The following is a 23,307-nucleotide window of genomic DNA, read 5'->3' on the forward strand; positions in this document are numbered from 1 at the left end:
AGCTAGCCCCAGGGTTTCTTCTTTGAGCATTGATACAGGTGGCAATAAGACACCGGTGATATCCGCTTCCGCTGAGAGCTCCCCCTTCCACTCTACTTCCCCCCATGATGAAGATATCACCGATCAGGAAGCCGCTGAAACGAGACTAGACCAACAACTTGGAGGCGTGGTTCGATCCGCCACGACCCTCAGCTTGGAAGAGAGATCACTAGGGTCTTTATCATTTTGCCAAATTATGAGTCGGCAAATGGATTCTAATATCAATATTGGGCTCAATCAACTCTCACGGGTCGATAGAGCGGGTTCACTACGAAGCAGGCTTCGGCTCCGATATTTTCGATATAATATCGGGTTATATCGATAATATATCGTACGAGGCAATATTCGAGTCGATATATATCGGATATTTTTGAAGGATTCGAATGAATATTCGGAATATCGGGCACGTGACCGGATAATCGTTGTTCCAGCTCCGTAGCCAATAGAAATCTTATATATTCTTAGCCTAAGGCCATAAATGCCGGCAACTCGAAGACTAAGCCAATTATGGCCTGAGGCTCACAAGCTTCAGCCGCATTGTGGCTTAAATTATTGAGAATGAGTGGATCGACACTAATTTTAACCGAGGCTGGGCGTGTGAAACCTTAAAATTCAGGAATCCAGATAATACATCCTCAATAATTATTATTTTTAGTACTAATAATAATATATCGGGTTTTATTTTACGATTTACGATGTATGCGATATATTCGATTATTTATTTAATATCGGGCTTTTAAATATAGACGATATAATATCGATTATATTGAGAATAGAGGTACCCAATAGCTCCTGTCACGTACGGAAGACAGGAAGGAAGGCAGGAGGACGCACACGGTGCGAACGTGTGGTCAGCGACTATTTTAGTTGTGTTTACTACAGCAGCTCTAATTCTATCTAAGCTGCTGTAATATAGAGAGTGTGGCCAAGCACGTGCGCTATACCCGATTAGGTATAGTGCTAGGGAGACTAGCGCTCCCGGGCTGGTATTGCACGTGCCACCACAACGATCTCATCCAGTGCTAAGACCTGGTTATACCTCCATATCTACTCTATATTCCAACAGATTATTTATTTAGAGGATTTAATATCGGACCGATATTATCGATAAAATCAATTCCGCGCCGAAGCCTGTGTACAAAACACTTGAATAGAATGGAAAATCGCTAATTGACTGTAGTTATTACACAAGAAAATTTAGTTATATGTTAGGATGGAACGGTCTGGAGACTGAAAACTCCCATTTCTTGAGTGCTTTAGGTTAGCTATTAATAGCTCGCCAATTCATATCCCGAAGTTTGCAGAATTACTCGGAATAAGTGAGTCCTTTGACTATACGAAGGTATATGGGTATTTTCAAGTTAGGAAGCGTATCTCAGTGACAAAAGAGTAAATCACCATGTAGAGATGTGATTCAGAATAATCAAATTGCTTGCTACAAAGGAGCTAACAATAACTCCATAGCTTTACTGATTTAATTCTAGGATCTAGGTATGCTTCTAAGTATGCTCGAGTAAGAAACGACTTTCTTATTCGCGAAAGGTATCCACCTTTCTCCACCTGCTGCTACTTTCATTCCACTTCTCTTCGCTAGCACGCATGATCTTCCAGATCCAGAATCTCGCCCGGCAAAACCTCTACTTACTCGACCATGGTGACCAAGGTGCTCCAGGTCCGGAAGCAAGGAATTGACATCCGGCTTGCTAGCATTTCTTAGTCCCTGCACAAGGATGACATGTCTTCGCAGTAGGCACAGGGAAAATACAAGACTTACTCTACAAGTATGACAGGGCTTGAAGGCTTGTGGTGCTTGCACTTCACATCTGCGATAAATGTGGGCCTGGTTGCGAACCACACAATCCCCGGGAGCGGACATACATATGCACTGTGAGAAAAGTATCGGCTTGCCCTCCACTTCACTGTACGATAATTGTATGACATCTTTCTTCGCGTAACTTGAAAGACTCCCTCGGTTTGTGGTTATCGAGTTTTGTTGAGCGAAGCAAGCGGTCGTTTACTTTTGCGTTAGACGTAGAAATGGGAGTAAGGAAGTTTTTTGAAGTCTTGTAGAGATGATGGAGTAAGAAGAAGTTTCTCAATAGAACATGAAATATTTATAGACCAGGAATAGCAATGTCGAGCTCTGTCCCTGAATCAGACGTCCCAATCGCATTAATATTATGCATCATAGAAGCCCAAATACTTTTGGAGAACAATAAGCGTTCCTAATACATTCCACAATGAGATCTGAATGGAACAAATCAAGTAGATCTGCCACATTGTGATTTTGCTTGTATTGCTGCCATTCGCTAGCATCGAGTCTGTTACAACTTATAATCCGATCTCCTGCCAGGACTCTAAAGAGTCGAACGAACGGAGACCTATGAGTCAAGGAGGTCGAAGAATGAACTATGACGAGCTCTGGGATCACTTCGTACAATAAGTCGGGGCCATCGACAGGAGTCCAAATCATTTAAGCGAGACAGAAAGGGGTCGTTTCAACGTCATGGGCAATGAAACAACATCACTTATCAAAATAGCATGATAGAGCCTTCTTTTCCCCAAACACCCTATAAATCGCGGAGCTTCGAAAGGTCAAGAACTCCAAACCCACCTCAACCAACCTTCTCTTGCTAGCTCAGAGAAAAGCATGGCACGTGATCGCGACGGCTGTCTTCTTCCTACCTGCCAATAACGAGAGACCTGGTTATCACTTCAGCCAAATTCTCGATGCCGCTATTGCCGTGCTGTCCCGCCAAGCATATATTAGAGATCGTCTGCTCTGTTCCACTTCCAACATATTCTCCTCTTCAATCATTGTTTTCCAGCAAGATCCCCTCAAAATGGCACAACCAAAGACAGCAGTAGACATCGTATTCGGCGCCATGACGCTTGGGAAAGAAGGTGCACCCACATCTTCCTCCTTCTTCTACATAAAATCTAAGAACTCGACACTAACACCCCCCCAGGCGCCGAACAAGCCCGCGTCCACACCCTCGAAGAATGCTCCTCCATCCTGGACGTCTTCCAATCCCACGCCCACTCCGAAATCGACACCGCCCTCGTCTACGGCGGCGGCAGCTCCGAGCAATACCTGGGCCAGCTCAACTGGCAATCCCGCGGCCTCATCATGGACACGAAATTCTCGCCCCGCGCGGACCTCGGGTTAGGACCGGACGTCAAGACAATCCACGGCCCAGAGCACCTCCGTCTCGCGCTCCAGAAATCGCTGCAGAGTCTCCAAGCCGAGAAGATAGATTTGTGGTACCTGCATGCCCCCGAACGCAGCACGCCGTACGAGGTCACGATGCGGGAAGTGAATGCCCTTCACCAAGCAGGTTATTTCCGGCGTTTCGGGATCAGCAATTTTATGTCGTGGGAAGTTGCGCAGATTTGCGAGATCTGTGAACGGAATGGGTGGATCAAGCCGAGCGTGTATCAGGGCGTTTATAATGCTGTTCATCGAGCGGTGGAGCCGGAGTTGTTTCCGTGTTTGAGGAAGTATGGGGTGGCGTTTTATGCGTTTAATCCGCTTGCTGGGGGGTATTTGACGGGGAGGTATACGAGGGATATGTTGGAGAGGGAGGAGGTGGTGGAGAAGGGGTCGAGGTTTGATCCGGAGAGGAGTCAGGGGAGGAATTATAGGAGGCGTTATTGGAATGAGAAGTATTTTGATGCGTTGGATATTTTGAGACCTGTAAGTTTCTCCTATAACTCTCCTAGGCGAATAGGATATTGCTAAACAGAACTTTATAGGTAGCCGAGAAGCATGGCCTGACTGAAGCAGAGTGTGCACTAAGGTGGATGACGAATCATTCTTTGCTGAAGAGGGAATTTGGGGATGCGATTATCATTGGAGCCAGTAGTGGCAAGCAGCTGGAAGAAAATTTGATCAACTTAGAAAAAGGGCCGCTTCCGGAGGATGTCGTGAAAGCACTAGATGAAGGATGGGCGACTGTGAAGGGAGTTTGCGCCAACTATCATCGCTAGGCCAGCTTGGCCGATAACCGGAGTTTCATTTGTTTGAAGTGGAAAGAGCTTTTCAATGTTACTAAAAGTTCAATTGATTTGATTTTGCTTGAGAAGACCGGTTATAGAAGGAGCTTTGGCAAGCACATTGCGGACTAACATTGCACCCCAATTGTGCATTTGATCGAGGACATCGAACTCTGGAGCACATTAAGAGCACAGTTCCAAGCCTTGAAGATCAACCCCAATCTAATATGCTTCATTTCGTTATGTAATTAAAGCAAATCTACATTTGCAAAACCTCTACCCGTATAGCTACAACACCCCAACTACCTCCGAAACGCCACGCTGATCACAAAACAAGAATCTATAACACAACAAACAATCATTCCTCTTCCAACCTCATACCCGCAAACTCCCTCGGCGGCACCCCCATCTCAAATAACCTGTCAATTTCCTTGAACGTCCTCCCCTTCGTCTCGGGATAGTACATCCAAATGCCTATACAGCTAACTCCTAATATCCCTCCATAGATGAAAGCAATCTTGCCTCCTAGATCCGCGTCATTGGGGTTCATAGCGAATGGTAAGAGAACACCTGAGACGGCGCCGACGAGGCCGTTGGTGACGGTTGCGAGAGATTGGGTGTGGGAGCGTAGAGAAGATTTCGAGACTTCGGCGACGATGGCCCATGCCACGGACCCGATGGTGGATTGGTAGGTGAAGGACCAGATGGCCATGAAGAAGACTTGAGCCCAGATTGCGGATTTGGAAGGAATGCTGGCGGTGATACCGATCATGAATAGTGCTGCCGAGAGGATGATCGCTCCTGGATTCTCGTTAGATATTTTCCCTCGAGTGAACACTGTTCACTTACCATAAAGAGCAGTCCCTCTTCTCCCATACCTCTCGACAAACACCCATCCAACCATATTCCCGACCAACATAACAAATGACAGTCCAACCGTAGCATTGAAGGCCGCGCCGGTACTCAATCCTCCAAGTTCCAGGAAATACGCCATGTACCCAATAATCCAGCTCATTCCACTGACGCTTTGGATAAAGAAAGTACTCATGGCAATCAACGTCCTGAATGTGTTCTTTCCTTGGAAACATTCCCTGAAGCTCGCCTCCCTCTGGGTCTTAGCCTGAGTCTCTAAATCGACTTTGATCGAAGCGATGAAACCCTCTGTATCGAAGTTCGCATCGTGAAGTCGTCTCGTGTTCTTCATCGCTTTGTCGATTCGGCCTTGGGCGACAAGACAGTATGGTGATTCGGGGAAGAAAGGGAGGATCATTAGTGCGATGCCGGCGAAGATCCATTGTACGGCGAATAGAATACGGTACGAGTTTGCGTTGTCGAAGTATTGGGTTTGACGCATCACAACATATGCGAGACACTGACCGAAGACGATACTCCAATTGACAGCAGCAGTCGTAGCTCCTCGAAGAGCGAAAGGTGCAATTTCAGCACAGTATGTTGGTGCAATAGTGATGAAGACACCGAGGGGGATACCAGTGAGAACCTTGCCGCCGAAGAGAAGTGGAAGATTCCCTGGTGACGAGAACCATTGGAGAAAAACACCAGCAACGCTCAGCACTGGAAGTGATCAGCATCAATCATGACTCAAGGAGAGGAACATGAATCACTTACTGTACGACATGAACATGAAGAACTGCCTCCCCCACTTCTTGGCACCATACCCCGCGATGATACCACCAAACAGCAATCCAAACAAACTCGCACCACCCAGCGCCAACTGCCAGATAGCAGGCACGACATACTGGCCCTCAAACTCGTCCCCATAATCCTGTCGAAATCGATCTATCGCAAGAACAATCTATCCTCTCGTCAGCCACTCATCACACCATTCACTCGGAGAGGAAGACGTACCGAACTAGCAAGCCCATCATACCCCCACATAATACACGTAAACAACGAATACGCACACCACAAAAGTGCCTTGGGATTCCTCCGAATCGCCTCCTTCCAACTCTGCGCATGTTGCGCCGCCTCGAACGCCCTCGCCCTCCTGACCTGCTCGTCATCCTCCGGACTCCCGCCGCCCTGAGATTCCAACCTCATCAGTCCCTCCCCACCACCACCACCACCCATCAGGAAACTCTCCCTCTTAACATCCCTCTTGGCCATCTTTTTGTCCCGTTTCCACTCGTTCCCTTTTCGCACGAAACAGCAACAAGTCCAGAACCAGCCCGACACCACAATACGACAGACGTGGAAGGAAGGAAGGAAAAAAATTTGCCCCGGAAAACCGTACCTGACCTGTCCTGATCTCAGGACCTGGGAATCGTCTCCGATATAACGATTGCAGCAGCCCGGATCAATGCATAAGGCACCTACCTACGGATGCCGGAAGGGAAGGGAAGGGAAGGTGGGACGGAAGGAACGGAATGCTTGGCGCGTCGCGGGTGGACGAGGAATGGATGGAACGCGAGATGAAACCGAGAGGACACGCGAGCGAGCGAGCGATCTTCAGCTTATCACAGAGCCGCAATCTGGGGTTCCCCCGCGTGCCTTGTGAGGTTCAGTGAAGTTTGAGTGGGAGATCGAAGTGTAAAGACGCGAAGTGAGTGAGTGAGTGAGTGAGTGAGTGGTGGGATGGCACCTGCCTTGACGAGATTGCATGCGAGGCAATTGAATTTGAGTGACGGGAGACTGAAGTGTCGTCAAGGTGTGTCGTCGGAGAGACTTTATTTGCTTCTTTGTGACGGGTTGGGTTTCAGCCGTTTCGGCAAAGCTGTGTTGAACTTTGAAATTGGTTGACAGCACGTGTTATTGTCTTGTACGCGCTATCACAGTGTCAAGCCTTGAACCTAAGCTGTTCGCTGTGTGAATCATTTCTCATACATCCTGTCAGAGCGCCTAGAGGTTCTAAGCTTTTTGCAACCATTGTCTCACTAATTAATGTCTGTCCCGCCATCATTTTGTCTCCCGCCTCAAAATCTTCTTCCTCCATCACCTGATCATACCGGCGTCGATGGCGATGGCTCAAGCAATAGCTTCTTCTTTCTTCTTTCTCGAAGCGCTTGTGCGTGTTTATCAATCTGCTTGAATCCGGATTTCACCCACGATTTCAAGTCTCTTCGGACATTTTTACTTCTTCCGTGCGAAAGCCTCCACTTCTCGAATCTGAACCAGACCCTCCAGAAAAATGTGATGATCAATGTCGTGCCAACGACACAGGCAACATATATCCATATTCGCCAGTTCAAGACCACTTCGCTCAATCTATTAGCCGTCCAATCGAAGAAAGGGAGGTTGAAAACACCCTAACAAACAATCAGTATCAGGGAGGAAAAGAAAGAATATGATTTTGGTCGACATACACAAAAGAAAGTTGCTGGTAAGAACACCATTGACATTACAGAGATCGCTTTCACTGCCGACTGGTCCCTTCTGCTGTCGAGTGACATGCTGTAACTCGACTTGGAAATAGCCAAATTCAGGTTATTGGCACTGTTCGCAATGTGAACATCGAGCTGTATTCAATCAGTCTCGCACATTTACAAAGAGACATTGAACCTTACCCAATGTCGGTATATGGAAACATAGTGAAGAGTCGCTGTCAACTGCATGTGCGCTTCATCGAGTGAGCCTTCGAGATACATGAGGCGGTCATCTAGTACTTTGCATGCCGTTCTGAAAGATGATTCGCGCTTGGGATCTTTGTCCTCTATTTCTCTGGACCACGCCTTCATGTTTCCAATAAAATCCCGCAGTTGACCCATCCTCCACTGGTTGGCGTGCACAGTTTGGCTGATTTGGAGCGATAGGTTGGACTGCGCCATGGCATCTATAGACTTATGAAGGTCTTGCTGCTCAAGGCCCCAAGTGGGAACTTGTTCTAATTGATTTTTAGCGTCGTGGTAGACATTTTTGACATCCCGCCATAGGCTCTCCTGTAGGCGTTCTGCGATGAGAACAAGAATGAAAATAGGGTGCAAGGTCAAGGGCTGCAATGCTTTGTCCATGAATCGATCTTGCAGATGTCGTTTTTCGGACGCAGAACAGTCGTGAATAAAAACTGTCGTAACTCGGTCGCATTCCTTATGTGATACGAAAACCTTCATATTGCACCTGCCAGTATCACCAAGTCCAACAAAAAAGGCTTAGACACGATTTTAGCACATATCACAGACAAAATGGCTTTGGGAGCTTACAATGCGTGCCTCCATGCTTATAGGTATTTACCCGCGCATTCTGTATGACATGGGAGTGTCCTGAATTTGACATTTCGAAGAAAGCTTTGTGAAAGTCGCAAAGCTTGAAGAACGCCTCGCAGGTGGCAGGATCGAAAGGAAAGGGGGTTGAAGAGATGGACTTTAGGTAATGTCGTTCATAGGGCTCGTCACGAGTCTCAGGGGACATTCTACCATGATGAGTAATTCTGTCCAGGGACTTCACATGCGAGGTACTTACATGATCCGAAGTTCACAGTGATATCTAGCTGGTCGAGGTTTCGCAACAAGGTCGATGAGCTGTGTTCCATACGCTGATCCACTGCTAGATGTGATTGTGGAAGTATCCTGTCTATTGTTTAGCTAACGAGGTGGTATCTTGGGATTCATCACTGACCTCCGCATGTTGGAATACCACATAAGAACAAGGTCCAGAATTGGATGGATTTTTGTCCTTCCACGCAGCCGCACAAAACTCTTTTTGGGCCTTCCTGTAGAAGCAGTGCGTGTCTATCGTGGAAGAAGTCGTTCCGCTGTGATGATCCGCAATATGATCTGTTGCAGATTGTCCACTCATTTCTGGTCGATATTGCTCGGTCTCAGTGGCCTCATGGCATGCTTTCTGGAGTGCTATTTCGCGCTCTACTGCCAGACGCTGCTGTTCCTTACGACGTTTGCGGCATCGCTCCGCAGACTCCCAACTCGAATGTTGGTGCTTCTCGTAGTCAAAATCTTCCAACGGAATTGATACAGCGCCATGGCGATGATGATGGCGATGGTTTCCAGTAGTTGCCGGCAGGGTTTCGTATTGTGCTTCGCAAGCCTCAGTATGACGAGGTTGATATTTCATCGCGTCTTGGTATAGAGATTGGGTATCTACACCTGTGTCCCCAACTCGTTCGTGAAAGGCGAGGTGGTTTGGGGACATCGGTCTGGACTCGGAATCTGGCAGGCCATGCCGCAGAAAATCTGCAATATGATCTGGAGTGAACTCCCGAGCGAGAGGATCGAATTCCATAACGATGATGATATGAAATGCTGTAATGGAGGTGGTGGAGTATGATGAAGAAGCAGGAGGAAAGTTTTTATCTTTTGGCGGGAGCACAAACCGTGGTGGACTCAAGCAGGCAAGAGCGACTAGCAGCTTCCACTACTGATAGGAGCTGGCTGAACAAGATCACATAATGACGCGCCGCAAGACTTCTTGCTAAAAGAGTGAGACTTTGTTAAGCTGGTAAAATACGATGAAGAGCGCAGACAGCTACTTTCTCAGGTTTTTCTTGCAACTCGACTGCTGCTAATGTAGTCGAGTAATCGAACGAGTTCGGGATTACTCATTGGAGACAGCAAGGAGGACATTATGCAGATGAAATCAAAATTAATTAGAAGACTACAACCGCAAGAGCAGGAGTCATTGTGCCTACAAATGAGAAAAACTCCGGTGGATTTCTCAACCACGTCTGCGAGTTGTAGGGCTTTTCCCCTTGGGTGTAGCGGTGGAAACTCCCGACGAACCAGAAGCAATTGGGACTTTCTCTGCTTTCTTTTCCTTGACTGGCTTTGCTGCAGGTCCATTCCAGTAGTATACCATCTGCGCAGCTAAGACAGCATTGAGGGCGAACCCAGCAATGAATCCGTAAAGAATCAACTTATCATCCACCTCCTGCAGCGTTGTAAAGATTCTCGAAAGGGACCCAACAAGGTAGTTGAAGACCTGCTATACATTAGTCTTGCTCAAATGATATGTCAACACCTGAGAGACTCACAGCAAACGCGCTCAACTGTCCGGTCCCTCCTTCTTGCCAAATAGCAGCAATCTGTGGCAACTTGCTCGCAACACCAAGCGCACCAGCACCAGCTTGCAGATATCCGAGGGTCTTCATATCCACAATATTGTCCGAGAACAAGGTAAAAGCACTAGCAGCAAGTCCAGCAACAAAAGTCGCAGCCGCGGCTTGCTTTCCACTGTAGTGTAAGACCAACACCGCGATAACAACATTTTGTGCCATGATCAAGCCAGTTTCGCCATATGTGCTGAAGGGAAATCCTTGGCGCACATTATATGCCAACGAGATCAGGTATGCGGAGGTCTCGAGGAGGTAAGAGAGGAAGGAGATTCCGGACGCGGACTGCGAGTTGAGGAGCTTGAGGATTTGAGGAACTTTGACGATGGAGGATGCAGCGATGATACCGATGCCTAATCCTTTCGAAACGGCGAGCTTGATACACTCTGTTGACTCCAAGTCGATGTCGAGCAGGAGAGTCTTGTAGCAAGTCTCTCCTATGATGGAGACGCCGAGATCCCGAATGGGAGCAGGGAGATTGTGGGTAATGGGCTGAAGAGCATTGCGAAGGGCGTCCATCTTGATATCTTGGACTGAGTATCGTTGGAAGACGTGTCAAAGAATGAGATACGAGTTGTTGACACGGTATGAAGGTGGTGAGATCCTCCCAAAGCTGGAATGGCATTTTTTGTCACAAGGCTGTCGTGTCGGTGGAATGTTTCTCCGAACCGAACTCCGGAAGTTCGTCATCTCCTCCAACTTCAACACTTCCCATGTTCATAACTTCACTCCACTTTCTTGATGAGGCGTCGCTCTTCTTTCATGTAGGCTCTGGCGAGCAATAAAGGCTCTGATCTAGTAGTGCTGGTTTGCCTCTGTGCTCAGCCGCCAGGACTACGGTTGACAAGCCTAGGTGCTCAAGTCACAAAAAGGGATCGCTCTCTAAAATAGAGCCTTGTGTTCATTTCTTGCTTGCATGATTCTCTACCTATAGTCGGAATGTCAGTGATGCCATTGTTAGAATAGTAGGACTTAGTAGGACTTGGAGAAGTCCTTCTGTCCAATGTTTAGTGCTGCGTCTCAAGTGCCGAGCCGGCTGCATTATAGAGGCACAGTGCTAGCTGAGCAGTTAAAACACCTTCTTCAGCTCCAGCACAATAGCATTCAAATCTCTGATTGCAACTGCTTTCGAATCCGGATATTATTCCAGCAACAGGTCTCACCATGCCAACTCTCAAATTACTTCTCACGCCTTCGCTAGCTTGTGAAGCTGCAAATCAGTGTATCAATGTCCGGATAACTCTCGATGTCCCAGGGTTCGAGCAAGATGCAATTCTCTTCCATCACATCCTGTCACGAGGGCCTATCAAGACAATGCAATACACCTCCGATGCTCTCCACATCCGAGACGCTCTAGGCCCAGTTCAAGTTCACCATGAAGATTCCGGACGTAGACGATTTCGAGAGTTTCTTGTTGATAGAGACGTCCCTCCTGGAGAGCTGACCATCGAATACCAAGCTCTGCCTTGGAAACCCACAGAGACAAGTCCATGTGGTCCTCAGATTGCCATTGAACGAGACGGCGGGGGTCTTACGGGAGCGGGCATGGCATTCATTCTTCGACCCGACCTTGATATGGTCATGGACATCACTGTCGAGTGGGATTTATCTTCTACGCCCCCTGGCACACAAGCAGCGTGCAGTCTGGGAGAAGGCACAATGGTCTCTGCCAAGGTCAAGCCTGATGTGCTTGACGAGTGCTTTTTCGCAGTAGGTTCTCTGCATAGCTATCCTCCTCTTGGAACCAGCGGGAAATTCGGCATGTACTGGCTCGAGAACCCATCCTTCGATGCGCCCGCTCTTGGAAGACAGATGGAATCTCTGATCCCGATAATAGCGGCCTTCTTTCATGACCAAGACCTCACTTACAGAATCTTCATTCGTCGCAACATCCAGAAATGTGTTTCTGGCCGTGGTCTGTATCGTGGCTTTGTTTTCGCCTGGACAACCGTCGTTCCTCGTGATCAAGATGAGATCGTGGAGTTTCTGATGCACGAAACAGTCCACAACTGGCCTCGGCTTGGTTTCTCTGGCGACTATCCAACTCCGGAAGAGCTTGCTGATGGATGGTTCAACGAAGGCATCGCGGAATACTACTCCATCATTTTGCCATATCGATTCGGAATCTTTTCAGAACAAGAACTCATCCGTAGACTCAACATCCGAATATCTGGCTACTACACAAATCCCGACCTCGAAGTCAAGAACAAAGACGTTCAAGACAGGTTTTGGAATGGCGGACACGTAAATCGAATCCCGTACCAAAGAGGCTTCATGTACTTCATGCAGCTAGCTTACAAGCTCAAGAAAGCCAACGCCCGTTCACTGGACAACATCATCCTTGATATGGTGGATCTAAGACGACGAGGGAAGCCGCACGGCATCATTGTTTGGCTTCACCTGATTGCAGTAGAACTGGGTCCTAGCGTCGATAACGAGTACCGTTTCATGGCCGACGCTCACCTCATTATACTTCCTTCGGATGTTTTACAGATCACCGAGAGTCTGAATTGGACACTCGAAATGCAGCGGCAAGAGCCATTTTACCTTGGTTTTCCCGAAGAATGCTTGACTGCCAACCCACCCGTAGTCAAATTGCTCGATCCTGACTCCAGAGCTGCTGAGGCGGGTGTTCGCGAAGGAGATGTTGTTACGAGGCAGTATAGTTTCTTCGTCGTTGCAGAAAGATGGGGGCAAAATTTTAGTATGAATGTGAAAAGAAAGAATGACGAAGGCATAGAGGAGCTGAAAACGATAGAGTGGTGGCCAAGAAGTCGTGAAACGGTTGAGAGTTATCAATTTGTGGCACGTTCAGAGGCATGAATCTTACACCGCATTGCGTTGCAATCTTGATTGCTTCTTTGAGCCCCTGATCTTGTCATTTGCTCTTGACTCGCTTTTATACAAGAGTGACGAAGCGAATAAAGTCTTGCGCTGCTCCCAAAAATTTTTTTTTTCGAAAGAATTGAATGGCAAAACCTTTCCCAGGTACCAGCCAGAGAGTACCTAGGGGGATAACAGATTCAAGCGAAGTGTAATGAGTAAACATCGTAGCAGGAAACAGGAATCTGAATTCGACTGTTCTGGACTCGACCATTCGGCCGCCCTACTGCTCAATCACACATCTTTCTGTTTTTGATGGCTGGAAAATGCTTATTTGTTATTATATGGTTCCTAAGCGTAGCGAAGGCGGGCTAGCCCGAATCGGAATATCGTCAACAAGAGGCATTCACCTTCAATATGATCACAGTACTAGAGCTGAAGACTAGACTAGTCCTGCATAACTATTAATGTCTCAATACAGAAATGCAATGCCTTCTCATTCATAGGAAGCTGCAAAATTACGCCCATAGGTCCGCTTGCAGCTCCGAAAATCGCTCACTATTGGAATACTGGGACCTGCCAAAACCAAGTTGCTGGGTACAAGATGGAATACAATTTTAACTGCTGCTAACATGTGGACTCTATCCCATGGTAAGTTATAGAAACTCTATGCTCCTTGCTCCAATGTCATTGCGTTATGTCCCCACGAGCCAATGTACACATCCGTGCAAGATCTTTCAATGGCTGCTCTTCTCTAGCAAAAATATCTGTTTATGGCTCTGGTGTGTTCAAGGAAGGATTACTAGATCCACATTCAGGGATCAGGTAACATCCCAAAAGCTTGATCCTTCCATCACACAGCAACAATATCCACAATGCGGGTAACTCGGGGACAGAATCGTCCCAAGGATCAGAACAACAACATACTCGACTTTTTTATTAAATATGCAGTGTCTGCTTTTTGTTCTTGCCCCTGCAAGCAGCTTCCAACAGTTCCCGCGACAAGATGTATTCACTCGCTGCCGCTGTCCTTGGCTTCCCGTCTCTAGCCGCCACTCAATCCGCAAGCTCAACTGTTCCTAATACTTCGGGGGGTGCTGCGGCTATTGCTGCTGAGCTTCCGACAGCCACTCCATTGTCGCTTTCACTCATGTGAAGGGCAAGGTCTTTGACTGCATTGCGGTCTTTATGATGAAGAACATTGATTTGGCCACCGCGTTGGAAAATCGGAACTGAGAACTCAAGTAAAGAAGACAGACCTCTGACAAATTCCAGCAAATATGCAACTCCTCGCTCAGAAGGGCATCGCGCTCACCAACTACTTTAGCACAACTCATCCTTCCGGGCTTAATTATTGTGCCATTCATGGTGGCGACAACTTTGGAATGGATAATGACAACTGCAACCAGATTCCCGCCAATGTTTCTACGTTGTTTGATCTTTTGGCAGAGAAAGATAGTTCGTTTGGAGAATACCAGGAAGACGTGCCCTACACTGGCTTTGAGGGATACCAGTACCTCGACCCAGAAGCTGGTGCTAATTACTATGTCCGAACACACAAGCACAATGTCGGTTCTGGAAACAGACATTCCGTCCACGTGACTGGCTTAGAGATTGACTTTTCCAGCCCTGCGGTTCTGTACAATAAGAACGTTGAAGAATCAACTAAATTGAACACCATTAAGAGATTTGTTGAGTTCTACGATGATATGGACAGCAATGAGATGCCTCAATATATGTTCATCACACCAAACATGCGTCAGTAGCTGGTTTCTAACGTTAGTTGAAGCAATACTGACAGCTCAAAGTGAACGATGCCCATGATACGGGCATAGTCTATGGTGCCGATTGGTTGTATCAATTCTTGGAGTCAATCTTGGAAAACAAGAACTTCATGAACACTCTTCTTATCATCAGTAAGCTGATTTCTCCGACTCTGAACTTCTTGCTAACATCCGCCATACTTTGACGAGGAAGAGACGTACCCCATCGAGAACAGATTCATGCCCGTCCTACTCTTGGATAACTTGCCCGCAGAACTTGTCAACACCACTGACGACACGTTCTACACCCACTACTCGATTCTCGCGACCACCGAAGCCAACTGGGATCTCCACCACCTTGGTCGATGGGATACTCACGCCAATGTCTTGAAGTTTGTTGCCAATGCCACTGGCGATATGATCCGTGCTCCAGACGTGAATCTTGATAACGTTTCATGAACCAGTCTTATCCTGGTACTTTCGTTATCACTTACTGGTGCCCCATGCCTGCTTCTAACGTTTCTGCTGTAGTTAATGGCAGAAGTATTTTCGGTGAAATTTGACTTAGTGGGGTGGTTTAAGTTTAGTTCCTTGAATTGAATGATTGATAGTTCCTTGACTTCGTCGTCCTCGTCCAGCAGCTCTTCGGTGTCTGCTACATCTATCTCGTCTTCTCTCATCTTCACAACCAGGGTTTCGTCCGGAGTCTCCAGCAGAGCCACACCGAGCTCTGTTCTATACTCAAACTCCACCTCTTCAGTCCCAACATCAACCACCCAATGGACAACCTCGACATTCTACACCACCTCCGTTAAGACCATCACCTCATTTGTATCAACAGTAACAGACTACCCAGCAAACTCCATCTCAGTAACCACCGAAACCATCGCACTCCACACAACAATCTGTCTCGTGACAGCCACAGAGACCTCAGCACCAACCTCCTCAATCTCAACCGAGTCAGCAAAGTCAACCTCCTACTCAACATCAACAATCTACACAACCTACATATCAACAATCATCAGCTGCGCTAAACCAGTCATCAATTGCCCCACCGACTCAAGCAAAGTAACCACAATGACAGTAGTACTCAGCACAACAATCTGCCCTGTTACCGAAGCTGAAGGATCCTCGTCCTCTGTTGTGGGGACTTCTTCTTCCGCAGCGTACATATACAGCAGTCCCGCTAGCAAAATCGCCATCTCCACCTCCAGCGCCACAGGAATTGCTGTCTCAAGCAGCCCTCTCGCGGCAATTGGTGGGATTAGCTCGACTTCGTCGGCAGCTGGTGTGGTTACCAGTCCGTCGCCTGCGGATGTGGGTACTGGGTCACCGACGACGGGAGAGAAGAATGGGACTGTGAGTGTTACAGCGAGCCCGAGTGCTTTCACTGGTGCTGCGTCGAGGTTTGGTGTCAGTGTTGTTGATCTGGTTGCTGCCGGGTGGTTTGGTTTGGTTGTGTTTTGATGAATTTGGGGGCCGATTTCAGATAATATTTTAATTTTAATTCAATGGACGAAAAGTAGTCTTATGCAATAGCCGGGGAATACCCCTATCCGACGGATGAAAAATGTCACTCGAAAGGTTTCGGGGAAGTTCAACCTGCGAACCTTTTAGCGTTATTCTAGTCCCCGAAAACATTTAAGTACAGTACCTCATGGGAAAGTTCACCACACTACGTTAAATCATACGCAATACGTTAATATTTTACTTCTATGTCAGGCAACATATATTACATTATACACTACAGGCTCTACTACAGCTAATTATGCAATAACAAATCTCTATCATCAATACAATTATTTTAAGCTTTCGGAATCTACACGAATTACCTACTATACAACTGGCTGACTGCAAAGCCTCAAGCTTAACATCATAGCTTCATAGTGCTCATATATGGAGTACTTGTATTTCTTCAAGCACAAGACGGATAAAGGCTCGGTGGTGGCCGCAAGCTATCCTAATATAATCCTCTAGGCTCTGAAGAGCCTGGCACTGGGGGGCAATGAGCTTCGCACGTGATCAAAAGCCGGCGACTAACTTGGAAGTCAGATTGGACGAAAGGTGCTTCGTCCTGATACTACGTGCCAGATTTACATGTAAGTAACAAATTTTCTTTTCTTCCAATAACCTCAAATATCAAGATCGCCATCTGCCATATCAAAAGGCTCGATCCGGTAAGGTGCATCGTGTTTGGTTACAACAGCACATGCAACCTGCAAGCCAACAAGCCAACAAGCCAACAAGCCAACAAACCAACAAACCAACATATGCTCCCAGCCCGATCAAGAGATTGAGTAAGCACCCATGAAGGGAGGATTCACTTCTCGGTGTGCAAGGCATATTCCTAGTGGCATCCCCGGGCCCAACAGCCCCCCTGGGCCCCTCCCCGCCCCTCCCCGAGCTCTCACGGCCGCCCCGTGGGGGGGTGACCGACCGCACAGTACATGCGCAAGGCTTAGAGCTGCAGAGACCCCGCTTTTGCAACGTTGGATCGGTAATCGTTAGATCAGGCCCAAGCGATAGGGCAATGATTGTTCACATGGCCAGCGCCGAGCCTTGTTCTCATCGTTGTGACACTGCTTACTCGGGCATTTTCATAGGCACACAGTCAGACGAGGCTGGAAATAGAGGGGTCGAGCGCCTGGTAGAAGTGTAAGGTAATTTTCAGGGAGAGTAGATATCTGCCTTAAAGACCGCAGGTTCGAACACCAGAAACTTTCCTCTCAGGACTCCTCTCTGCGACACACAGAAATTACTTACTACACACTTTGTCGTCCTCTCAACTGAAACCTTTGCCAACATGGCCGAAACTTTTGGCACATGTGCAAGTGCAATCGCATTATGGCAGTTCGTGGGAAGCGTCAAGACATTATTGGCCAAAGTCAAAGGAGCCCCGAAAGCGTTGGATCAGTATTTGGCAAGTTTGGACACTCTGTGCTACATATGGAGCCTATTTCAGTACATCTTCAGGATGATTCAACGGCTAACATACCAAGATACACTGTGTGATCGTCGACATCTGCGAGAAGGTACCCTCTCATCAAAGAATCATTATCGATGTCGATGGCCAGGAACAATGCCTCTTGAAATATAGCAGCTTGATGTTAAGCTTCCCATTGATAGAAGCGGAACGTTTGCTCCACTGATACAAATATCTGGAGAAGAATAGAGTGACACGACTTCGAGACTGGGTCAGCTACCATCTCATGAGAGACACGTTGAAGTTCATAATGGATGACGAAGAGATCCAAGGACTGCTTAGGAACGTGGAATGTGCGAAGTCGACGCTTCAACTGGCACTGTTGGCAGCATTATTTAGTCAATCCCAGTTCGGGTACGTATTACAAACTGAAACTTTATCGCCATTTGCATATCACTGAAGCTTAACTTTTGTACTCGACAGGCATGAAGAAACAAAGATCCTGATTCAAGATGTGAAACGTCAAATGACCAAACAGTCTGAAGTTTTAGAAAAATTACACCAAGCTTCGATTCGACAGCAGCGTGAATGGGAAGTGTCGACACATTCGGATTCTCAGACTAGTAGCTTGAGTTCTCAGCCGAGGAGTAGAGCTGTAGTCTCTAGAGACAAGGGGAAGAAAAGGACTCGAAATCTGAGCGAAAGTATTCAAACTTACATCCCACTTGGCATCAAGAAACCAGCATCTCGCAAGAGTAGGAAGTGTGAGCCAACCCGAGCACAGAGAGCTGCCTCTACAACATTCAAATTTGCAGGGCCATCCAACTACAAAAATGATAGCGACGACGACGGCGATCATAGTACACTACATGAAAGCCTTATAGAAGTACCTGACGACCAATGTAACCTCGTTTACAGAGACGGAAGGGTCTTTATTGTGGATGCTCTGCCGGAGACAAATGCACAGAACAACAATCCGTGTCTGGACCTTGTCGCCTTTGGCTCTATGAACATTCCGAACAGAATAGAGAGCCTCAGCGAAGAGGAGTGGAATAAGTGTCTGATGTCCGACAGCGATGAACTGGGCGAATTTCTGGCGACTGCTCCAGGTACAGATGCCGAGGCTGAAAGCGAGGAGGAATTGGAGGAGATCCTGGGAAGATTCGACATTCGAAGCCATACGGAAGTTTTGATTAGCGAAAACGTGGATTTGATAAGATGTAGGGCAACATCACGGCGGACTCACAGGTTTTGTGTCGAGCATATCTCTATCGACAAAGCAGGGCAAGTGCTGTATCTCAAAGATCCATGCTATGCTCATCATCGCTGCAAGCATATTACGATCAATGCAGATGGAGAAATTGACAGAAACCAATTGCCATATCGCGAGTCAATCACATTCCTTGAACCTAGAGATGAAGAGCCCACGCCTATTCGGGGGACCTCAGAAAACTCTATCTCACTTCTCGGGCGCTGTTTCGGGCGCTGTTTGACACGTACCCATACTTCGGTTAAGAACTTCAACAGTAACAGCACAGACGTTTATTGTGCGCGCGCATCCCACTTCCGCATATCTTTGACAACTTCTATGCTAGAATATTCGGATTCAGGGAGCAATACGGATACTGCAAACGGAGAACCTGGCTCGAATGAAGAACATACCGAGTCGGGACAACCGGAAGCATCTTCTAGCGACCATGAACAGGAGAAGACTTCTTCTAAAACAACAGGAACACCAGAAAACGATGAAAAAGCTGGCTGTCCCTGGTGGGTGAAATATTTGTACGGAGTCAACAGCCTGCCTTGCGCCCACTGTCGGCAAGTCGCTTCAAATCCTATAAAGACCGGGGAAGGCATCGCCTCTTTGATCATTTATTCATCCCAAGCGCATGGGTCACCAGTGGGTGTCAGAATTCGTGAACCACGCTAAAATTAGGCGAGAACGCCAGAATTTCAAAGGGGGTCAACAGTCAATTGCTAATATTATTACAAAATAAATCACCATTTTGCAGTTTTAATAGCTTTCCCCCCATTTTTAATAAGGCGTCTGTATCTCCCAGGCATATCAGCGATGCGTGAGCGTATCTCTTCTAACGTGATTTTGTCCCATTCCTCTTGAAGAGCTTGTTTTACCTCCTCGTCAGAATAAAAGACTCTCTAGCGCACACGTTGCTTAATAATATTCTAAATACCCTCAATTGGATTTAAATCTGGTGACTACGCAAGATGCTTGATATTGACTACCCAATTGACTACTTTCAGCTAATACGCAAGGCCTTCTTTACGCATACTATGAGAGGGGTCCGCATCTTCTTAAAGATACACTTGATTTGTATGTTGTAAACGCTGTTCTTGGACAGCTTTAATGTATATAGGCAAGAGACGCTCTGTATAGTACTTTTGGGTCATATAGTTGCCTACAACCTTTTTCTCTACTTTGTGAGGTTTAGTAGCCTCCTATTCTTCCACTCTAGCTTTATATTCCTCTTAAGACTCTATTATTAGGCGACAACGAGGTTTTGGAGGCATAGGAGGGTATTCTATAGTGTTTTCTTCGTTATTGTAGAACTCTAGCTTTTCTGATTTCCCCCACCAATTGATCCAAGCAGCAATATAGAATGCTATGCCTTTTATTTCTTTCCGTTCTATAATATTCTCGTCCGTATAACGTCGGCCGCCTCCTTCTTATCTCAATATATAGCCAATAGGCTAGGCGCCAGGATCGTGGTGTGCCTCGTCCGTATACGTAATCAAGCTCTAGTAATCCTCAATTGTCTTACCTACGTGCTCTTTTCCAAAAGCAACACGTTCCTCTAAGTTTTTTTCTAAAACCTGCTTGTTTACAAATACTATTTTAAACCATCGTGCCTTTATAAGCTCCTTCAATTTCCTTTGCAACTAGCGCCTCTTTATTGGGAGTTTATGGTACTAAATTTGCGCGTCAAGGTCTTGGTCGCGGACGGGGTTTCGTATAGGATCGACCAGCATTTGGCACATAGCTAATGTGACTTTAGACTTCCTCCCGAGTGGCTTTTTAGATATTCCACGTGTTGTTCTCATTGCTAGATGGCCCATTGTCTCTCTCTGACGCTTCCAACGCAGCCCAGTAGTATGGTCAACACCTTCATCGCGATATAGCTGGCGGAAGGACTTTAAGTGGTGTTGCTTATCGTACGCGTCGTAGAATCGTGTACGCTTGCGAGTTGAAGCTGGGTAATTATACGCTGGGTCTGGGGGAGGGGTAAGACGGTCATTTGCGCGCGTTCTGGGTGCCGTAAGTGCCATAATTGCTGTTGTAGTGGTAGGAATGGCGGGGCGCGATTTTCGTGTTATTCGCTAATTTTAGCGTGGTTCACGAATTCTGACACCCACTGGTGGGTATACGTGTAGTCGGTGTAGAAGGACAACTTGGATTACTGCTACCTCATGGATATGGTCTTAGTACATGTGGCGATTGCGTTTTGGAGTTCAGGTCCGCCGTCTACTTCGAGCTTATTGATGATTTATATTCAATTACGAATTTATAACAATATTATGATATAACGATTCGAAATAAATTTAGAAGTAGAGTGAAATAGCGATTTTTGAGACACAATAAAGTTCCGTTTTACTTGCTAAGCGCCTGCTGGTATATTTCTATGACAACTCGAGTCGAGATGCAGTACTTAAAGTGGAGAGAGTATCTTCGAGCATCGATCATCGAGTATTGCTAGGTAGATACCTACTCTACATGGCACGTGACCATATTTTGCCTCTTTTCGGTCGACATGGATTCAAAACCATTACTGGCCGCTGCACTGCACCTGAAGAAATATCTAAGAAACCCTCTATCTCTGCGCTGGCGTGGATATCAAAGACGAATGTGTTAGATTAAGGAAAACTGGTATTTTTCTTGCACCAAAAGTCCAAATCCACTAGGGGAAAGTGAGCCGAAGGTTCAGACGTTGATTCATATCTGTACATCCGCGTCATATGAGGGTATCAATCCAGGCCTGTAGATCGTCCAACTCAGAAAACCCACTGGTTCATCAGACTCCAGTATCAAGGTAAAATAAAGCCGCTCATTTCGTCTTTCTCCTCCTCCCCGATACCACGGGCCTCACAGCAGGCTTGGTCACCACCCCATCCTCTTTGTCCTCAATCCCAAACATCAACCCAAAACTTGTTCCTTTTCCCATCGCTTCGAATCTAACCTCGTCCTTCCCAACACAAAACCCTAACTCTCCAAATCCACCAGGAGGACCAAGAGTTTCTTTCATTTCGTCCAATGCTTCCTTGTCGACCGTCAGACTCCAGGATAGTGTTCGCCCTTTCTTGGGCGAAGCGGTTTGCGTTCGTTGTAACCTGACTTTTTGGATTGTTGAGAGGGATGAGTTCTCGTCTGAGATGCAGAGCTTGAGTGGAATCTGTTGAGATGTGGATGACTGGCCGATGGTGATGAGTTGAAGGAAGGCGATGAGGGACTGTAGCCGAGAGCAGAGAAGCGAGAGAGCGAACTGTGGGTGTTGCTGCACCTTTTTGATAAATGGGATAGTGACATTTATGATCAGCAGAGTGACTTGATGAAGTTGCCAGGTCAGGATAACAAGGTTGAATAGTTGTAAACCGAGTTTCGCCTCCGAGAATTCTTGTTTTGGACTGTCCTCCGAACGTGATGGCCAGCTGGTGCCATGTGGGAATTGCGGTCTATCGAGAAAATTAAGCTCTGACAGAATCCAAAGAAGTCCTCTGATTCCATGAAGTAAAGTCTTGATTGAACCGAGATATGATAGCCAAAAGCACCCAACTGCCGCATACAACTCAGTCTGTGTCGGCACAACTTCTGGCGGCAGCACTTTTCTCGCCCTATCCGTCTTCAAAAGAAGATATTGAATACTAAGCATGCACACACTTGTACAAAATACTGAAAGCCACGATCCAACATCAAATCCGGACCATCCGGCGTCGAAACCCAACATCCTAACAACGCCTCAAACTTTAAATCAATTCATTGACGTTACACAAAGCAAACTTTCAGACTCAAATAGCAGAAGCATGACTGTATATTTAATTTCAGAGAAAGAGAGAATCCCTCAGCCTTATGAAGGGGATGAGGTGTCGGAAATTTTCTAAACTCTCTAGCTGACAGCGGGAACGGGTACCGAGTACGGTGCAAACGACGGAACCAATCGCTTCCATGTCAAAACCTTGCTGACGAGGGTTCGGGGCAGCTGTGCCCCGTTCCTCCGACCAAATATCGAGGCGGTGCGCAATGAAAGCCGCAATAGGGAAGTAAGCAGATCCTTCTGGGTATTTCCCGAGTCGTGATCAAATTATGCGTGTCACGAGACTATCTTTGTCACCTGACTCCTGACGTTAGCTTTAGAACAATTGGAGATATTTGAAAAGTGTAGGAAGGATAGGCAAGTGCGCAAGCAGAAAGATACTTGACTCGCTGCTTGTTGCGTTCGGCCACATTGAGCTTGTGCCGAAGCGCGAATGAAATCGGTGATAGCGGAGATAACTTGGAGCTCATGGTTGCCAGATAAGCCTTGTGCGGATATGGCTGTTCCAGCGAGCAACAAGATTGTATCTCAGAGTCCTATGAAATGGAAAGCCTCTGATTGAGAGGAACAAGAATCATGTCAACAGATGTTGCCGAGTCTAGAGAATTAGTCAGCCTGTTGAAGCTAGACCTCATAGAGACTAAAAGATATCCTTACACTAACCTTGTTTCGCATTTCCAAACTCCGCTAGAAAGTGAAATT

General features: G+C 46.9%; 10 protein-coding genes across 10 annotated transcripts; 4 read left to right on the forward strand and 6 right to left on the reverse strand.

The window, feature by feature from the left end:
- Positions 1–2,767: 2,767 nt before the first annotated feature.
- Positions 2,768–4,091, forward strand: LY89DRAFT_690114 (Aldo/keto reductase). Its single transcript, XM_018216035.1, has 3 exons — positions 2,768–2,943; positions 3,009–3,736; positions 3,796–4,091. The coding sequence occupies exons 1-3, from the start codon at positions 2,883–2,885 to the stop codon at positions 4,027–4,029; spliced, it is 1,023 nt and encodes a 340-aa protein (XP_018064020.1). The 5' UTR covers positions 2,768–2,882; the 3' UTR covers positions 4,030–4,091.
- A 302-nt stretch (positions 4,092–4,393) lies between these two features.
- Positions 4,394–6,093, reverse strand: LY89DRAFT_597428 (general substrate transporter; the record flags this gene model as incomplete). The annotated part of the gene is made up of 4 exons (XM_018209978.1): positions 4,394–4,836; positions 4,885–5,607; positions 5,662–5,848; positions 5,902–6,093. 4 exons carry the CDS (start codon positions 6,091–6,093, stop codon positions 4,394–4,396), a joined length of 1,545 nt encoding a protein of 514 aa, XP_018064021.1.
- Positions 6,094–6,741: 648 nt separating this feature from the next.
- LY89DRAFT_275418 (uncharacterized protein) lies at positions 6,742–7,490 on the reverse strand. The gene is made up of 2 exons (XM_018206403.1): positions 7,356–7,490; positions 6,742–7,298 (listed from the first exon to the last, which is right to left on the reverse strand). Exons 1-2 carry the CDS (start codon positions 7,440–7,442, stop codon positions 6,993–6,995), a joined length of 393 nt encoding a protein of 130 aa, XP_018064022.1. The 5' UTR covers positions 7,443–7,490; the 3' UTR covers positions 6,742–6,992.
- Positions 7,491–9,441, reverse strand: LY89DRAFT_275417 (uncharacterized protein). Its single transcript, XM_018206402.1, has 4 exons — positions 8,605–9,441; positions 8,449–8,555; positions 8,190–8,398; positions 7,491–8,137 (listed from the first exon to the last, which is right to left on the reverse strand). Exons 1-4 carry the CDS (start codon positions 9,223–9,225, stop codon positions 7,533–7,535), a joined length of 1,542 nt encoding a protein of 513 aa, XP_018064023.1. The 5' UTR covers positions 9,226–9,441; the 3' UTR covers positions 7,491–7,532.
- Positions 9,442–10,652, reverse strand: LY89DRAFT_275416 (mannose-P-dolichol utilization defect 1 protein). The gene is made up of 2 exons (XM_018206401.1): positions 9,974–10,652; positions 9,442–9,921 (listed from the first exon to the last, which is right to left on the reverse strand). The coding sequence occupies exons 1-2, from the start codon at positions 10,568–10,570 to the stop codon at positions 9,658–9,660; spliced, it is 861 nt and encodes a 286-aa protein (XP_018064024.1). The 5' UTR covers positions 10,571–10,652; the 3' UTR covers positions 9,442–9,657.
- A 132-nt stretch (positions 10,653–10,784) lies between these two features.
- LY89DRAFT_690119 (uncharacterized protein) lies at positions 10,785–13,153 on the forward strand. The gene has a single exon (XM_018216036.1). It carries the CDS (start codon positions 11,216–11,218, stop codon positions 12,872–12,874), a length of 1,659 nt encoding a protein of 552 aa, XP_018064025.1. The 5' UTR covers positions 10,785–11,215; the 3' UTR covers positions 12,875–13,153.
- Positions 13,154–14,151: 998 nt separating this feature from the next.
- On the forward strand, positions 14,152–15,096 carry LY89DRAFT_597543 (uncharacterized protein; the record flags this gene model as incomplete). Its single annotated transcript, XM_018209982.1, has 4 exons — positions 14,152–14,442; positions 14,488–14,632; positions 14,683–14,790; positions 14,852–15,096. Coding segments are annotated over 4 exons (789 nt in total), but the record flags the coding sequence as incomplete, so codon positions are not given.
- Positions 15,097–18,764: 3,668 nt separating this feature from the next.
- On the forward strand, positions 18,765–19,693 carry LY89DRAFT_761301 (uncharacterized protein; the record flags this gene model as incomplete). The annotated part of the gene is made up of 1 exon (XM_018221542.1): positions 18,765–19,693. A coding segment is annotated over one exon (726 nt), but the record flags the coding sequence as incomplete, so codon positions are not given.
- Positions 19,694–20,299: 606 nt separating this feature from the next.
- On the reverse strand, positions 20,300–20,845 carry LY89DRAFT_724098 (uncharacterized protein; the record flags this gene model as incomplete). The annotated part of the gene is made up of 2 exons (XM_018218871.1): positions 20,300–20,317; positions 20,429–20,845. The coding sequence occupies one exon, from the start codon at positions 20,843–20,845 to the stop codon at positions 20,489–20,491; it is 357 nt and encodes a 118-aa protein (XP_018064028.1). The 3' UTR covers positions 20,300–20,317; positions 20,429–20,488.
- Positions 20,846–21,447: 602 nt separating this feature from the next.
- Positions 21,448–22,814, reverse strand: LY89DRAFT_275530 (uncharacterized protein). The gene has a single exon (XM_018206405.1). The coding sequence runs from the start codon at positions 22,516–22,518 to the stop codon at positions 21,622–21,624; it is 897 nt and encodes a 298-aa protein (XP_018064029.1). The 5' UTR covers positions 22,519–22,814; the 3' UTR covers positions 21,448–21,621.
- Between the last annotated feature and the right edge of the window lie 493 nt (positions 22,815–23,307).

This window comes from Mollisia scopiformis (genome assembly GCF_001500285.1).
Source record: "Mollisia scopiformis unplaced genomic scaffold LY89scaffold_28, whole genome shotgun sequence".
Classification (NCBI taxonomy): domain Eukaryota; kingdom Fungi; phylum Ascomycota; class Leotiomycetes; order Helotiales; family Mollisiaceae; genus Mollisia; species Mollisia scopiformis.

What these genes read in the sequence shown, in the direction of transcription:
- LY89DRAFT_275418 (XM_018206403.1), bottom strand. Translation starts at nt 7,442, where the DNA reads ATGTCACTCGACAGCAGAAGGGACCAGTCGGCAGTGAAAGCGATCTCT. An exon ending in TACCAGCAACTTTCTTTTGT is followed by an intron (nt 7,299 to 7,355) that starts GTATGTCGACCA and finishes ATTGTTTGTTAG; the next exon opens with GGTGTTTTCAACCTCCCTTT.
- LY89DRAFT_275416 (XM_018206401.1), bottom strand. Translation starts at nt 10,570, where the DNA reads ATGGACGCCCTTCGCAATGCTCTTCAGCCCATTACCCACAATCTCCCT. An exon ending in GACAGTTGAGCGCGTTTGCT is followed by an intron (nt 9,922 to 9,973) that starts GTGAGTCTCTCA and finishes AATGTATAGCAG; the next exon opens with GTCTTCAACTACCTTGTTGG.
- LY89DRAFT_275417 (XM_018206402.1), bottom strand. Translation starts at nt 9,225, where the DNA reads ATGGAATTCGATCCTCTCGCTCGGGAGTTCACTCCAGATCATATTGCA. An exon ending in TGGTATTCCAACATGCGGAG is followed by an intron (nt 8,556 to 8,604) that starts GTCAGTGATGAA and finishes AACAATAGACAG; the next exon opens with GATACTTCCACAATCACATC. An exon ending in TAAGCATGGAGGCACGCATT is followed by an intron (nt 8,138 to 8,189) that starts GTAAGCTCCCAA and finishes ATCGTGTCTAAG; the next exon opens with CCTTTTTTGTTGGACTTGGT.
- LY89DRAFT_690114 (XM_018216035.1), top strand. Translation starts at nt 2,883, where the DNA reads ATGGCACAACCAAAGACAGCAGTAGACATCGTATTCGGCGCCATGACG. An exon ending in CATGACGCTTGGGAAAGAAG is followed by an intron (nt 2,944 to 3,008) that starts GTGCACCCACAT and finishes ACACCCCCCCAG; the next exon opens with GCGCCGAACAAGCCCGCGTC. An exon ending in CGTTGGATATTTTGAGACCT is followed by an intron (nt 3,737 to 3,795) that starts GTAAGTTTCTCC and finishes AGAACTTTATAG; the next exon opens with GTAGCCGAGAAGCATGGCCT.
- LY89DRAFT_690119 (XM_018216036.1), top strand. Translation starts at nt 11,216, where the DNA reads ATGCCAACTCTCAAATTACTTCTCACGCCTTCGCTAGCTTGTGAAGCT.
- LY89DRAFT_275530 (XM_018206405.1), bottom strand. Translation starts at nt 22,518, where the DNA reads ATGTTGGGTTTCGACGCCGGATGGTCCGGATTTGATGTTGGATCGTGG.